The sequence below is a fragment of the Pollachius pollachius genome, assembly GCF_949987615.1.
Source record: "Pollachius pollachius genome assembly, chromosome: 3".
NCBI lineage: Eukaryota > Metazoa > Chordata > Actinopteri > Gadiformes > Gadidae > Pollachius > Pollachius pollachius.
The window spans coordinates 794882-810691 of record NC_136936.1 but is presented as its reverse complement, the minus strand read 5'-3'; the positions used below and the strand labels follow the sequence as shown (position 1 = coordinate 810691).

Below are 15810 nucleotides of genomic sequence, written 5' to 3'. Positions count from 1 at the left end.
GGTTAGAGAACAGAACAACACTCTTCGCTTACACCTCAGTCTGGTATCTGATTCTTGCTATTGCCATGGCCAGATCTGTGTATGTACTTACCGATAAGATTGGGTGCGTGCATGCGTGTGTCTTTGTATGCATGTGTCTGTGTTTGTGCATGTGTGAATGCACGTGTATGAGCGTGTGTGTGTTTCTGCGCATGTGTGTTCACGCATGTGTTCACGCGTGTGTGTTTGTGCACGTGTGCATGTCTCTCTGTTCCCAGTGTGTTTAGACAGCAGAGCCTCTCTTCTGCAGAGCAGGTCGGGGCTTCCGTCTACCCGCTGCCCTGGCTTTAGAAGCGGCCCTTTCCCACAGTGCCAGGGCCCACACTGATGGGGAACAAAGACCCAGCTTAGGACAACGAGCTGGGTCTGAGCCCCCCCCCCAGCCTGGAGGAGGCCTTTCCCACACACCTCTGGTGGGGGGGGGTGTTTAGGGCCCCTTGGTTGTTGGTTCAGTGTAAGCGTAGCTCACCGCATGGCCCACCTGTGGGGCCGGCTGGTGGACGGTTGAACATTGTTTTAGGAAGCGAATGCTCGCTCAGGGCCTTCAGGGACCGTGGGGGAGGTGTTGGGTTCTCTTCTACGGTGGGGCGGCCCACATTCTCTGGACCTGCTCCATTGGTTTCTGGTGGTCCACGCCATTAAGAGGTTCCTTTTGTTAACAGATCAATAATTGTGGATATTGTAGTCCATCCTCTTCTGTATGTACACATGATTTATCATATGAAAGGCATCATCTTTCTGGCTTTAAATCCTCTACTTGCTGTTACTTTGAAATACATTATGTAACATAGCACCAGCAAGGGCTGTTCTCATACATTATCAGCAGGTCTTTAAACAAACAAATGTGAGCTTGATGCTGTGGTAAGGCATGCTGTGTTAACGAGAGGGAGAGGATGGGTCCAGGGCCGGCCATCATCCGGCTCCGGTCCGAGAGGGGTCCTTAGCAGCAGAACCGCGGCCAGTGTTCAGCAGCACACTGTAGGGAGAGAGAAGGAGACGGTTAAGCGACACACTCAAAGATTTCCGTTCTCTTTTGCGACATCTTTGGGGACTATTGGTAATAGTTATTAAATGGTGACCTTACAGACATTTATTGATGAAAATCTTTGAGATTTCCATTTTTAAGATAAGCCAAGAGCATTGCAACCATTGCTTTCAAGTCTGTTCTTTTTTATTTGATGTCATAATTGGTGTCATATATATTAGGTCCAACATGACATGTGGTGGGTCGCTGGGAGAGACGAGACGGTATGAGAGGAGAGAAGGAGAGCTGAGCAGACAGCTGCCAACCCAAGTGTACTAATGATAATAAAAACACATGCATAACAATGCATCGATTTATGTTACATTTAGATTTAGATATATGTGTAGAGTTCACAACCCCTAATCTCTCATAAACTAACCCCATGCATCAAATTTGCTGTGTTTTAAAATTGCAGGAAACACATTTTACAGTTGGGACATTTTCATTAGTGGGGGGACGGAGGACGAAGACAACGACAGATTGGCCCCGCCCGATATTCTGGCCCGGCCCTCTGACGTCAGCAGGGTATATCCCTCGTTGTTTCGCGCTCCGCCTAGGTATTCTCGGAGCGTCAGAGAGGCACAAGGCGAAACTGAGCTGTTACAGGCGATCACCTCTCAGGGAGAGTACCGCTGCCTCCACTCGCTGACGAGTCCTTTACTGGCGCTTTTCTAGTCAGTAGCTCTACGTCTAATCACAGAATCGTCTTGTTTTAGGAGTAAGTTTCAGCAGAGCGCACACGATGGCTGAGAAGATCGACATGGAGCCTAGCAAGGCGTCCTCCGGGGAGGTTTACCCGGACGACCCGGTGTCCAACGGGCTGGGCCCGGTCACCACTGCCGTCCCGGAGACGCTGCAGCAGCGGGTGCGGAGGATCGTCCTGGCCAACCTGCTGGTCATCCTGACCGTGGCCGGAGTCATCGTCGGGGTCATCATCGGCATGGCGGTCCGCAACACCGAGCTCACCCGCACGCAGGTCATCTACATCGGCTTCCCCGGAGAGCTGCTCATCCGCCTGCTAAAGATGATCATCATCCCGCTGGTGGTTTGCAGCCTGGTGTCCGGAGCGGCGAGCATCGACCCCAAGGCCCTGGGCCGGCTGGGCGGCTGGGCCATGCTCTTCTTCCTGGTCACCACGCTCCTCTCCTCGTCCATCGGCGTGGTCATGGCGTTCATCATCAAGCCCGGCTCCAACACGGGCTCCAAGCCCCAGGTGGCCGGGCTAGGGGACGAGGCGCCGCAGTCCAAGGAGATCATTGACTCCTTCCTGGACCTCATCAGGTGAGTGACAGGGGACCCTTTTGTTTTTGTCGTGAAGGGGTCTGCGTTCCAATTAACCCCTGACCCGGCGTCACCAGCGAGCAGCAGAACACGTGGCAGGCGGGACACCCCCCCCCCGACTGTCTGTCAAGGAGTTGACGTTACGTCACTTCCACGTAGCGAACCACGATGCGCGCGTAATGAGGGACGTGCCAAGGAATCAGGGACGACCGGTTCCGTTTGGCGACTCACGTTGACGCATTCCGTACAACAACAGGACGCAGGAGGGTGGGCAGGGCGAAACCCGTGAGGCGTAGTAGCGGTGGTGTGACGTCAGTCCGTTGCATCAGCCCCACGGTGCTTCCAGACCGTCTGGACGGAGCGCGTTAATGCCGCAATGTGGCGTCAGAACCCGCACCGGGTCACTTGGAGGCGCTCCTGTGTGAAGTCCAACAGTAGTGAGTCCGCCAGTAAAGTACACTGGGTCCACCAGTATAGTACACATGGAACTGAGCCTTAATTAGTTTTGGCTTCAGGGAGCTCGCGCAGAGCTCCATGTGGTGTAAAAACAGGTTCAGGTCACGGAGACGAGGCGCGCTGTCATGGTGATGGTTTATCACACCGAACTAATCGTCAAGGCACCAAGGACGGCGCGCACTTATGGAAGGCTCTTAAAGCTAATGTCATTTCCACCTGAGCCTTGGAGATGTCGCGTTAACACGACTGAATTTTGCGCGGGAACACGTAATATTTTAACGTTATCGCAACGAAAAATGGACGGGTTAACCTACATTCTCTGGTTGTGACCAATGACGGACCTGGGATCAAGGCAGTCATACATATTCACGAGGAGGCTCTGTCAGACTTCCTGCCTCGACGCAGATTGCCACGCCCTCGTTTTCAGTACCTAGTTAACCGTAAAGGAAATGATGATGTGAATAAAATCGAACCGCAGTTGTGGTTCAAAAGGGGAAGTGATGTCTGAAGAAACTTGTTGATGGCGCTACAGCAATTTCTGTCTTCTGTAACCGCACGTTGGGGAAATGTTTAGAGTAACTAGAATGAGCAAACGATCAAAGCAGCTTTGGCAATGAAAGGCAACTCGCTAGCTTTATGCAGTTATGTTTGTAACACCTCTATAAGATAAGAATGGAATGACCAGTTGGCCGTGAGACTATTTCTCACGCCCCCCCCCCCCCCCCCCCCCCCCCATAGCTTTACCATTCACTCCTGCTGTTTGTGTTTCTCAGCCTGAGAGCATTCTGAGCCTGCTGCGTTCCCAGCCTGAGAGCGTTCTGAGCCTGCTGCGTTCCCAGCCTGAGAGCGTTCTGAGCCTGCTGCGTTCCCAGCCTGAGAGCGTTCTGAGCCTGATGCGTTCCCAGCCTGAGAGCGTTCTGAGCCTGCTGCGTTCCCAGCCTGAGAGCGTTCTGAGCCTGCTGCGTTCCCAGCCTGAGAGCGTTCTGAGCCTGCTGCGTTCCCAGCCTGAGAGCGTTCTGAGCCTGCTGCGTTCCCAGCCTGAGAGCGTTCTGTTTACAGCATTACTACAGGATGTGCGATCGCACGCTAATGTTTGAATGTTTGCCATCCATTAGTAGGAATGTCGTGTTTTTCTTTGTGTGTGTGTGTGTGTGTGTGTGTGCGTGCGTGAGAGTCACACTGTGTATAGGAATGACAGGCTGAGGTAAGGGTGTGTTGGGTTGCGTCAGCCAAGTCGGTGCAGGTCCTCTCTGTTGTTTAACCTCAGCTACCTTGGGACTGCCCCCCCCCTCAGCGCGCTCTCCTCCGTCACGGGGCCGACCTTACACCACCTACGGTGGAGGCCCTCACACACAGGATGTGGTGGCCGGTGCCTACGAACACGGGCCTACGAGCAGACCTACCTATTTTAAACTTCAGGGTTTATGACTTGCAGTCACATGGTCGTGCTGGGCATAACAAGGAGAAGGAGAAGTAGAGTTCATTCAGGAAGTCTGTGATTGGTCGTGGGCGGAGGCGTGTGGACTCCATAGGTCCGGAGGCTGTGATTGGTCGTGGGCGGGTCATGTGGACCCCATAGGTCCGGAGGCTGTGATTGGTCGTGGGCGGGTCATTTGGACTCCATAGGTCCGGAGGCTGTGATTGGTCGTGGGCGGGTCATGTGGACCCCATAGGTCCGGAGGCTGTGATTGGTCGTGGGCGGGTCATGTGGACCCCATAGGTCAGGGCTCCCAGTGAGACCTACGGATCCAGCCTGACTCGTTCAGTAGCAGAAGATGATATCATATTAGAACAGTGTCCCTCCAGTGAGTCACAAGGCCTTCATTAAGCTGCGGCCACGTGACGGCCTAATCCTGATGGCTTCTGAAGAGCACGCCCTTAAACATGATGAATGGGTGAATGGAAGTTAATCCCTCATTACTCTTAATTCACTCAGAGGGGGGGGAGGGGGAGATGTGTGTGTATGGGGGGGAAGGGGGCTTTAGGTGTCCTGGAGTTTGTGTGTGTATGTGTCCCTGTGCTTATGGCAGAGCTACTCTAATGTCCCATCCGGTTCGGATTGTTCCCACGTCTTGTGTGTTTTATCATTCAACATCAGCTGACCAATCGTACGCTCCCGCCACGGCCCACTGTAGCTCTCCATCACCTAACTCCGTCACAGACTCCGTCACAGACTCCGTCACAGACTCCGTCACTGACTCCGTCACAGACGCGGTCTGCCGCCTCCCCTCCCTCCAGCCTGTTTGCTGAGCTCCTCTCAGCGTGCTGCTCGGGTTTATTGGTGAATCAAATAAAGAAGTGGTTCATTAAACACAGAGCCGGTCCCGGCCAGGTGATAATAAAACGCTGTAGTGTCGGCCTCTAGCGGGGGTTAGTGGGGGTTAGTGTCGGTCTCTAGCGGTGGGTTAGTGGGTCTCTAGCGGTGGGTTAGTGGGGGTTAGTGTCGGTCTCTAGCGGTGGGTTAGTGGGTCTCTAGCGGTGGGTTAGTGGGGGTTAGTGTCGGTCTCTAGCGGTGGGTTAGTGGGTCTCTAGGGGTGGGTTAGTCTCGTTCTGGGCTCTACCAGCGGTGGGTTAGTGTGGGTCTCTTCCCAGCGGTGGTCTCCATGGGATTCAGGCCCTCCTCATTACGCTCTAATCCACCTGTAATCCGCGGTCGGGGTCGGGATTAATAGTGGAATTCCCGTCAGATATCCCCACGTGACAGAGCGTGTGTGAGGAGTTTGTTGGCTGGAGTACAAAGAAGCTGAAGTTCTGCTCGATTCTCTGTGTTACCATATGTCGCTTCAGATCTAGAGATCATGATTCCTTCTTTCCCCTCAGGAACCTCTTCCCCTCCAACCTGGTGTCTGCTGCCTTCCAGTCGGTGGGTAACAACATCACACACCTTCCTGTTCTGCAGGAACCATTAAACATGCACAAATACTACATTTACATATAGATTCAGGGCACTTAGCCGACGCTTTTATCCAAAGCGACTTACAATAAGTATGTTTGTCAGAAGAAAGAGAAACAACAATATATGGCTGTCAGACAATAGCACTAACAATCACTAGGTTAACCCATTCCACGTATACCAGAAAGATAGCTAAGGTAAGCAGCTACTAACTGCCCTATGGTGATAATGTGGCTTACTATTACCAGCTGATTAATGAAGGATGCATTATCAGTCCAACCTACAGGAAGCACTGCGTGTTCACATGAGATAATGAACCACAGAGAAGAGAAACCGCTAGTCAGACTATTACTCTGAGACTCTCTCCTAAAGGCCATCCCCCGACCGTTGGATTATATCACACTGACGCTCAGAGACATGCTGGTGCTGACCTGCTCTCTCCTCTGCAGTACGGAACCGGCTACAGGTTCATCACGACCAACGGGACCAACATCACCGTGGAGAAGGTGAGCCAGACGCCTCCTCTCACACTCCCCTGGAGTGACACAGCAGGCTGAAGGACGTGTGTGGCCGTACTCATGGCTGGAAGGCGTTTCAGTGCTTTCTTCTGACTGTGTTTTAACGTGTGTGTGTGTGTGTGTGTGTGTGTCCAGGTGCCCATCGGTCTGGATCAGGACGGGATGAACATCCTGGGTCTGGTGGTGTTTGCCATCGTGTTCGGCGTGGCCCTGAGGAAGCTGGGAGAGGAGGGGGAGATCCTCATCAAGTTCTTCAACTCCTTCAACGAGGCCACCATGGTTCTGGTTTCCTGGATCATGTGGTGAGTGTTCCTCCCTCTCCTCGGTCCGGTACCGGCCCTCTGGGCGTGCTCTGATGCTTTCAGAGCAGCCTGTTTGTTCTCTGCATTGGATCACAGATTACATTAGTGCCCTAGGACAACAAACTGATTGTGACACAAATGGCGACTTGACTTGGTTACGTAGAACACCTCCCGGGGTTCTCACTCCAGGGAGAGAGGGAACATTATGGGTTGCCGTATCCCCCAAGTTCTGTCTCTCTGTGTGTTTTCTTGCTCTCGGTGTGTTCTCTCTCTCTGTTCTAGAGGGGTTCTCTCTCTCTGTTCTAGAGGTTTTCTCTCTCTCTGTTCTAGAGGTGTTCTCTCTCTCTGTTTTAGAGCGGTTCTCCCTCTGTGTTCTAGAGGTGTCCTCTCTCTCTGTTCTAGAGGTGTTCTCTCTCTCTGTTCTAGAGGTGTTCTCTCTCTCTGTTCTAGAGGTGTTCTCTCTCTGTTCTAGAGGTGTTCTCTCTCTCTGTTCTAGAGGGGTTCTCCCTCTGTGTTCTAGAGGTGTTCTCTCTCTCTGTTCTAGAGGTGTTCTCTCTCTGTGTTCTAGAGGCTCTCTGTTCTAGAGGTGTTCTCTCTCTCTGTTATCGAGGTGTTCTCTCTCTCTGTTATCGAGGTGTTCTCTCTCTCTGTTCTCGAGGTGTTCTCTCTCTCTGTTCTCGAGGTGTTTTCTCTGTTCTAGAGGTGTTCTCTCTCTCTGTTCTAGAGGTGTTCTTTCTCTGTGTTCTAGAGGTGTTCTCTCTGTTCTAGAGGTGTTCTCTCTCTCTGTTATCGAGGTGTTCTCTCTCTCTTTTCTCGAGGTGTTCTCTCTCTCTTTTCTCGAGGTGTTCTCTCTCTCTGTTCTCGAGGTGTTTTCTCTGTTCTCGAGGTGTTCTCTCTCTCTGTTCTCGAGGTGTTTTCTCTGTTCTAGAGGTGTTCTCTCTCTCTGTTCTAGAGGTGTTCTTTCTCTGTGTTCTAGAGGTGTTCTCTCTGTTCTAGAGGTGTTCTCTCTCTCTGTTATCGAGGTGTTCTCTCTCTCTTTTCTCGAGGTGTTCTCTCTCTCTGTTCTCGAGGTGTTTTCTCTGTTCTAGAGGTGTTCTCTCTCTGTGTTCTCAAGGTGTTCTCTCTGTTCTAGAGGTGTTCTCTCTCTGTTATAGAGGTGTTCTCTGTTCTAGAGGTGTTCTCTCTGTTCTAGAGGTTCTCTCTCTTTCTGCCCCGCCCTAACCCTGGTCCGGTTCCTCTCCTCAGGTACGCCCCTCTGGGCATCATGTTCCTGGTGGCGGGTAAGATCGTGGAGATGGAGGATGTGGCCATGCTGTTCTCCAGCCTGGGGAAGTACATCGCCTGCTGCATGGTCGGCCACGCCATCCACGGCCTGCTGGTGCTGCCCGCCATCTACGCCGTCATCACCCGGAAGAACCCCTACACCTTCCTGTGGGGCACCTTCACCGCGCTGGCCACCGCCTTCGGCACCTCGTCCAGGTAGGCAGACCGCCGCCGCCACACCTGGTCACACCTGCTCTCTAAACAGTGACTCCTTTAACAAACACCTCCCCCCGGGCCACCTGACTAGCTAACTATCCAACCTTGTGCACGCGGCAGTCGAGCTACGAACAAACAGAGCGGAACACACGACGGAGCTGCAGTGTCTGTCGTCAGAACATGAACACGCGCTTCTTCTGTCCTGGTGGTTACCTAACGCTGTCTGTTTCCTCTCTCTCCCCTCCCTCTCCCCTCCACCTCCGCTCTCCCCTGCTCCTCTCCCCTCCCCCCCTATCTCTCCCCCCCCTCCCCTCTCCTTCCCCCTCTCCCTACCTCCTCCCTCCCTCCCCCTCTCTCTCCCCTCTCCCCCCCCCCCCAGCTCGGCCACCCTCCCCCTAATGATGAAGTGCGTGGAGGAGAACAACGGCGTGTCGAAGCACATCAGCCGCTTCATCCTTCCCATCGGCGCCACCGTCAACATGGACGGCGCCGCGCTCTTCCAGTGCGTGGCGGCTGTCTTCATCGCCCAGCTCAACGACGTCTCGCTCAACTTCGTCCAGGTCATCACCATCCTGTGAGTCGCCCCGCCCGCCTTCTGTTGCCATGACGATGGGATAGTCACACCCGCTTGACGCGTGCGCGTGTGTGTGTGTGTGTGGCTGTTGTGCAGTTTATTAGTTTAGTTTCACATCTGACTGCTTCATTCATTAACCATTAGGTCCTATTTGAGGTGAGTTAAAGCAGGGGTGTGAGCTGGGCCAATAACCGGTCTAGACCAGCCGGTCTCGTCCTCCTGGGTTAATTATACTCGTCGGAGCTTGATACCTTCCATCATTCTATTCCCGTCCTCCTGGGGGGGTTAGCTCCTCCGTCAGAGCGGGGGAGTCTCCGCTGCCAGAGGCCGTCCCAGCCCCGCCCACTAAGGGAGGAGACATCTCCGTCTTTGATTCCTGCTCCCGTTTCACACTCTAGTTTAGGATTGAATGCATAAAGGTTGATTATGAAAGGTCTGCTTGATTGTAACTAACTATAAATGTGTTACTTATTATTGTCATTTCATATAGACAAAAATAGCATTAGAAATTTGAGGGTAAAATAAGAATGAGCAAACCGGTCAGGAATCCGAAAAGAATGGTGGTGTCTGAGTTACCATGGAAACCCAGAGGATGTTGACCTCTAACCCGGGCCCCTGCCCTGTTCAGAGTGACGGCCACAGCGTCCAGTGTGGGCGCGGCGGGCATCCCAGCGGGCGGCGTCCTGACACTGGCCATCATCCTGGAGGCCGTGGGCCTTCCCACCAACGACATCTCCCTCATCCTGGCCGTCGACTGGCTCGTGTGAGTACTCTGCGTGGTCCGTGGGGACGGAGGTTCTGCCTCTGCTCCCAGGACGGGGGCGTCACATGGGCTCCTCTAGCGGGGGGGAGGGTCCCGCTGGGAGGGAGGGAGGGAGGGAGGGAGGGGGTCTGGTCAAACTAGGAAAGAGCCTCCTGCTTATCTTGTGCTTCACCCTCTCCTAGCCCCCCCACCCTCCAGCCATGAGCTGAGAGGACGGGTCACCAGTATTCTGTGAGCCCTAACGCCGCGCTGTTTGTCCCTCCCCAGAGACCGTACCTGCACCGTGATCAACGTGGAGGGCGACGCCTACGGCGCCGGGCTCCTGCAGCACTTTGTGGACGGCCAGGCCAAGAAGGAGGAAGGGGCGGAGCTAAGCGAGGTCATGCTGGGGGACCACCCCCCCAGCGCCGCCCCCGAGAGCTCGCCGCTGATGGGGAAGCCCGGGGGGCCGGGGGAAAAGGAGTCCGCCATGTGAGACCCCGCCTCCAGCTCCAGCCAATCAGGATCCTGCTCAGTCCCCGTCCCGCCCCCGCCTCAGTAGAGGGCTGGACGAGGACAAACTGTTGAGAGTGGCTTCCTGCAGGATGCCGGTCACAGGATGTTTGGTCTTTTAAGGGACAGTTTTCTATTTATGATTTCAAATCATCTTTTGCCTTCCAAAGTACATCATTTCTGCCATTTCTTCGTCTTTGACGGCGATTGAAAAAGCACATTCTTCTCTGGTGGACAAAAGCTTTCTAAAGTTTGTAGCCCATGCCCCTTTACTTGGCAGACCCGTCTGTCTTCTGTACACACCAAATACACGCACACACACGCGCACACACGCGCTTGGATGCACACACAGCCGCACACTACTGATGGACCTTCGAGCAACGCTGCCACTCCAAAGAAGGGCTTGCTGCTGCGGCAGGTCGAAGGTCAGGACCCTGGAACCCCCTAACCCTAACCCTGGAACCCCCTAACCCTAACCCTAACCCCAGGGCCTCCAGCTCCAGCGCCCTACACTGCAGGCTGAGGCTTCTTTTAGGGCGCACTCGCACTACCTCTGTCCGTCGACGGATCTCATTGACTTTGCATGGGACACTCTTGAAATGCATTTTGGATCAGTCCGTTCTGTCGGCTACGTTGCCTGCTTCAAAAGTTGAAAAACTATCCGCTTTTGAGGCAGCGACGGATCCGTCGGCCAATCAGATCGTGTTATGCAAATATACGCAAGTACACTGTCCAATGAAATCCCCTTTCTAATATGACCCGGGAAAACACATGGATATGTCAAAAAGCTCCCATCCGTCAACGGACGCATGTAGTGTGAACAAGGCGTTAGTGTCTTCCCCCATCCTCAAGCACAGCCTCTAAAGAGCCCCGCCTCTACAGAGCCCCGCCTCTACAGAGCCCCGCCTCTACAGAGCCCGGTGTGAAGGAAGTTGCGTCTGAGCCCTGAGGCGAGCTGTGTGTTTATACGGGATCGGTCAAACTATCACTGCTGCTTTTACAATGTATTTTATCTTTATCACACCAGTTGGATTGAATCCATTTGAATCCAGTCCTTGATGTTAACAAAGTGTCTCAACCTTGGAAGGATTCTCCTTTAATTTAACTTATTTTTAAAGAGACGTAGACTCACTCATGTGATCATCATCATGTGACCCATCATGTGATCATGTGACCACCATGGGCTCAATCTTGTAATAAGAATGTGTTGATGCAGTTAATAATGTGGAGAATGTGTTGTAGCGAACGTGATATTAGTACCGTTGGATCGGTTTTTGAAGAAGTTTAACGTTGAATTGGATATTTTATTCTTAACTCATGATTTCACCTCAAATTGAAATCCGTTACCAAAAAGTTTGTTGGAAGAGATACCAAATTGGGGAATTTCCGTTAAAAATGTAAACTATTTATTTCCATTGTGTGGTTCGGCCGTTTATAGCTTTGGCTTGGCGGCTGCTTTGTAGTTATAGTCTGTGGTCGGTTACGGTCAGGACTATCGAGCGGTTAGGGCGCTTTACAACTGTCAGTCAACTGGCGGTTGGGGTATGATTGTGTGTTGGGACATCGCTGAGATGTAAATCATTCCATTCCTCCCTGTTCTCTGTATGTGTGTATTTTGGAGAAAACGTTGTGTGTGTGTGTGTGTGTGTGTGTAGCCTATGTGCGACTATTGCAGGACTCAATCACAGGTATGGAGAGAATTGAAAACATTGTCTTATTTTGGTTACTCCCTGAATGTGATCAATTAAGAGTTTAGAATTCATGTTTTAAAGTTGGGTAAACTGTTGACCTTTATTTTATTTTTTTAAAAAGTAAAAAAATACCAATTCTGTTGCTTAATCTTCATTGACGTATATTTTATCATTAATACAAATTTTTGCACACTGTCCACAGAAAGTATGCACAAACATATATGGGGTCAGAACAGTCTCATTAATAATAAATGCACAGAGAAGGATTCACAAATGTATTTTGGGATCTATATATAAAATACTATTCTCAAAAATACATTTCAATGCACAAACAAATTGATATCGGTATGTATAAATGTTAGATAAATCCATAAACAAATAAGTTTCACAAACACATTTCTGAACCACACAAATGTGTTTTAAATAAATGTAATATAAATCCATAAATATATGAATTAAAGATATTTGAAATTTTCATCAAAATGTATTTGGATGTTACATTTATTTACAAATTGTTAAACTTGAATTTACAAGACGCTTTTCATTTGTGAGCTTTGCATTTGCGTGTGAACTGGTCTGTATTTATGTGGATATTTGAGACTCCTGACGTGGCTGGATTCACAAATGCATTTTTTTCAACAAGGAACTCTAGCCAATCAGATGCCTCCCTCGTTTTCAGCCAATCACATCACTGCAGTTAAAGTAGCATTAATAATCGTTTACTACTTTAATGGCACCGACAATCCCAAAACCCGGTCGAAACTAGATGGGAAAAGTGTGTAGTTCAAAACGTGACGCAGCTTTTACTTCTTCGCCACCTAGAGATTGTTATGTGCGATCATTCAAAAGCCTCGTTATTTCCCATAGACATTTGACCGAGGGAACAGGGAGGCTCGGAGGCGGGACTTATTCTTCAGAGGTCGAGACTGCAGTCATGTGATTGGCTGAAAGCGAGAGAGGCATCTGATTGGCTAATGTATTTTATTTATGGGCGCCTTTCTTGACACTCAAGGTCACCTTATAAAATCAAGCATAAGAGCAAACAAAAAACAACAGCATAATAAAACAGTGTACAGGGGAAAAACAGTGGGGTCATTCTAGTCCCAAGAATGCAACTGACTTAAAGGGAGCAGGCTTGTCTGAATAGATACGTTTTCAGGTGAGATTTGAAAGTGATAATGGAGCTGGAGTGTTGGATGCCATGAGGCAGAGAGTTCCAGAGGTGGGGGGCTGAGCGACTGAACGCTCTTGACCCCATGGTAACCAGGCGAGCAAGTGGGAGGGTGAACTGGATGGAGGGAGAGGATCTGAGAGAACGGGTGGGTGTCTGAGGAGCTCGGTAAGATACTGAGGGCAAGATTGTTGATGGCTTTGAAAGTGAGAAGCAGGATCTTGTAAATGATGCGATATTTGATGGGGAGCCAATGGAGTTGCTGCAGAACAGGTGTTATGTGACTGAGGGAGGGGGTTTTAGTAATGATACGGGCTGCAGAGTTTTGTACCAGTTGTAATTTTTGTATGGACTTAGCAGGTAAACCAATGAGGAGAGAGTTGCAGTAGTCCAAACGCGATGCAAGGGAGTGAACCAGAATTACAGCACTGTTGGGGGAGAGAGATGGGCGCAGGCGAGAGATGTTACGTAGATGGAAGTATGCTGACCGAGTGACATTATTGATATGGGACTGAAATGATAGGGTGCTATCCAGGATGACACCCAGACTCTTGGACCCATTTGTGAATCCAGCCACTTCAGGAGAGTCTCAAAAATCCACATATAAATACAGACCAGCTCCCACAAATGCAAACAAGTTCACAAATGAAAAGCGTCTTGTTCATTCAAGTTTAACAGTTTGTATGTAAATGTAACAACATCCAAATACGTTTTTGATGAAAATTGCAAATATTTTTTTAATTCATATATTTATTGATTTATATTACATTTATTTAAAACAAGACACATTTGTGTGTGGATTACAAATATGTTTATGAAACTTATTTTTGTTCAGAGATTTATTTTACATGTATACCTACCGATATCCATTTGTGTGTGCATTGAAATGTATTTGTGAGAAGAGAGTAATTTATATGTAAATCACAAAATACATTTGTGAATCCTCTGTGCATTCATTATTAATGAGACTGTTCTGACCCCGTACACATATGGCCCTACAGGTGTGCTGATCAGTGAAATCACCTGTAGTTTGTTCCAATTCTATGCATACTGTGTGCAGCGGGAGTACTCTGTACGGTTAGCGGCAGTATACACTGCAAGTGAAAAGAAAAAGTATGCGATTAGGAAAGGAGCTAGCATGCTTCCACTGATCGTTCAGCTTTAAACGCATAGCGTCAGCCAATCACAAGGGCTCGCTTAGCCCACGTGGGACTCTTTCTAAGGGTACCAGCAGTACAGCTGACCAATCACAGCGGGACACGTCAGGAGCAGTGTTGCCAGATTGGAGAAGTGAAGGTAACGGGGCAGAGGTTACTGTCGTACTTTGAGGAAGAGTATCGTCCCGTAAGGAATTCTAACATAACGAATAATTGTGTGTGTGTGTGTGTGTGTGTGTGTGTGTGTGTGTGTGTGTATGTGTGAGTGTGTGTGTTATCGCAGGAAATGGGTTATTACAGGAAACACGTATTTATTTAGACAAATTACTTTTTTCTGCAAATCTAGAAACTTTGTTTACTAAACACAGAATAATGCTGCTGAAGCTATATGATGTAGCTCTATGAAGTAGATCTATGATGTGGCTATATGGTGAGGCTCTATGAAGTAGATCTATGATGTGGCTATATGATGTAGCTCTATGATGTGGCTATATGGTGAGGCTCTATGAAGTAGATCTATGATGTGGCTATATGGTGAGGATCTATGAAGTAGATCTATGATGTGGCTATATGGTGAGGCTCTATGATGTAGATCTATGATGTGGCTATATGGTGAGGCTCTATGAAGTAGATCTATGATGTGGCTATATGGTGAGGATCTATGAAGTAGATCTATGATGTGGCTATATGGTGAGGCTCTATGATGTAGATCTATGATGTGGCTATATGGTGAGGCTCTATGAAGTAGATCTATGATGTGGCTATATGGTGAGGCTCTATGATGTAGATCTATGATGTGGCTATATGGTGAGGCTCTATGAAGTAGATCTATGATGTGGCTGTATGGTGAGGCTCTATGATGTAGATCTATGATGTGGCTATATGGTGAGGCTCTATGATTTAGATCTATGATGTGGCTATATGGTGAGGCTCTATGAAGTAGATCTATGATGTGGCTATATGCTGAGGCTCTATGAAGTAGATCTATGATGTAGCTATACGGTGAGATCTCTGTGATGTAGATCTATGATGTGGCTATATGGTGAGGCTCTATGAAGTAGATCTATGATGTGGCTATAAGGTGAGATCTCTGTGATGTAGATCTATCATGTGGCTTTATGGTGAGATCTCTGTGATGTAGCTCTACGGCGTAGCTCTGTAAAGTCTTCACTCTTCACGTAACCACAGGCTTTACGGACTAATCACAACACGAGTTGTAGTTTATTAGCGACTTCACGACGAGCCTGATTGGCTGGAGAGACGCTGCACGAGAAGAGATGCGCGAAAACACAGACGTAGAATCCACGTTTTACTGTCGTGATGGGGTCATTAAAGGAGACATAAAGGGTCACAAACACATCCAACGATGGAACATTCTTAGACTTTATGAGTCGTACTGCAATAATCCCACTTCTGGAAACGCTGGTCCGTTGAAGTATGGCTGCGTGCTTCTCTTTGTGTCTTCACCTCCACCAGAGACGGGCGGTGGGGTCCGTGGCTGGTGAGGCACTGACTTTTTCAGTCAGATTTACAAATATATGAACCCAATTGTTATATAGTACCGGCCTTGAATCATTATCTTCCATGTTTGCAGTCAGAAATGTTTTTTTTTTTAAATAAACAAACTGATGCAGTGCACTTGACTGCTTAAAAGAAGTTAACGGAAGCATCCTGTAGACACTGGGCTCACGCATACGCCCCTTTCAGTGAGGCAGAGGTACTGGCTGCCTCGTTTCATGCTTTTTCAGCGCGGTTTTATAACAGATCAGCATATTCAGTCTTGCTGCAAGACTAAATATGTTATACACATACATCAAATACATTAACTAGTTTAAGTAAAGTGCGATCATACAATAAAAGTGTCTACAAACATTACATTGGTGACAACGGTGAAAAAGCAAAGTTTGTGAGGGATTGCGCAATCCTCGGTGAGGCAGCACTGCTCGCGGCCTCAGCGCGCGTATTTCCCC

General features: G+C 49.5%; 1 protein-coding gene across 1 annotated transcript; it reads left to right on the top strand.

The window, feature by feature from the left end:
* Positions 1–1643: 1643 nt before the first annotated feature.
* Positions 1644–11989, top strand: slc1a5 (solute carrier family 1 member 5). The gene is made up of 8 exons (XM_079731526.1): positions 1644–2344; positions 5621–5663; positions 6143–6199; positions 6347–6513; positions 7759–7992; positions 8372–8566; positions 9195–9329; positions 9597–11989. The coding sequence occupies exons 1-8, from the start codon at positions 1806–1808 to the stop codon at positions 9802–9804; spliced, it is 1578 nt and encodes a 525-aa protein (XP_079587652.1). The 5' UTR covers positions 1644–1805; the 3' UTR covers positions 9805–11989.
* The last annotated feature ends 3821 nt before the right edge of the window (positions 11990–15810 follow it).

Excerpts from the sequence above, each read along its gene's own strand:
- slc1a5 (XM_079731526.1), top strand. The coding sequence starts at position 1,806 with ATGGCTGAGAAGATCGACATGGAGCCTAGCAAGGCGTCCTCCGGGGAG. Across the intron at positions 5,664-6,142 it reads TGTCTGCTGCCTTCCAGTCG|TACGGAACCGGCTACAGGTT; the intron begins GTGGGTAACAAC and ends TCTCCTCTGCAG. Across the intron at positions 9,330-9,596 it reads CTGGCCGTCGACTGGCTCGT|AGACCGTACCTGCACCGTGA; the intron begins GTGAGTACTCTG and ends GTCCCTCCCCAG.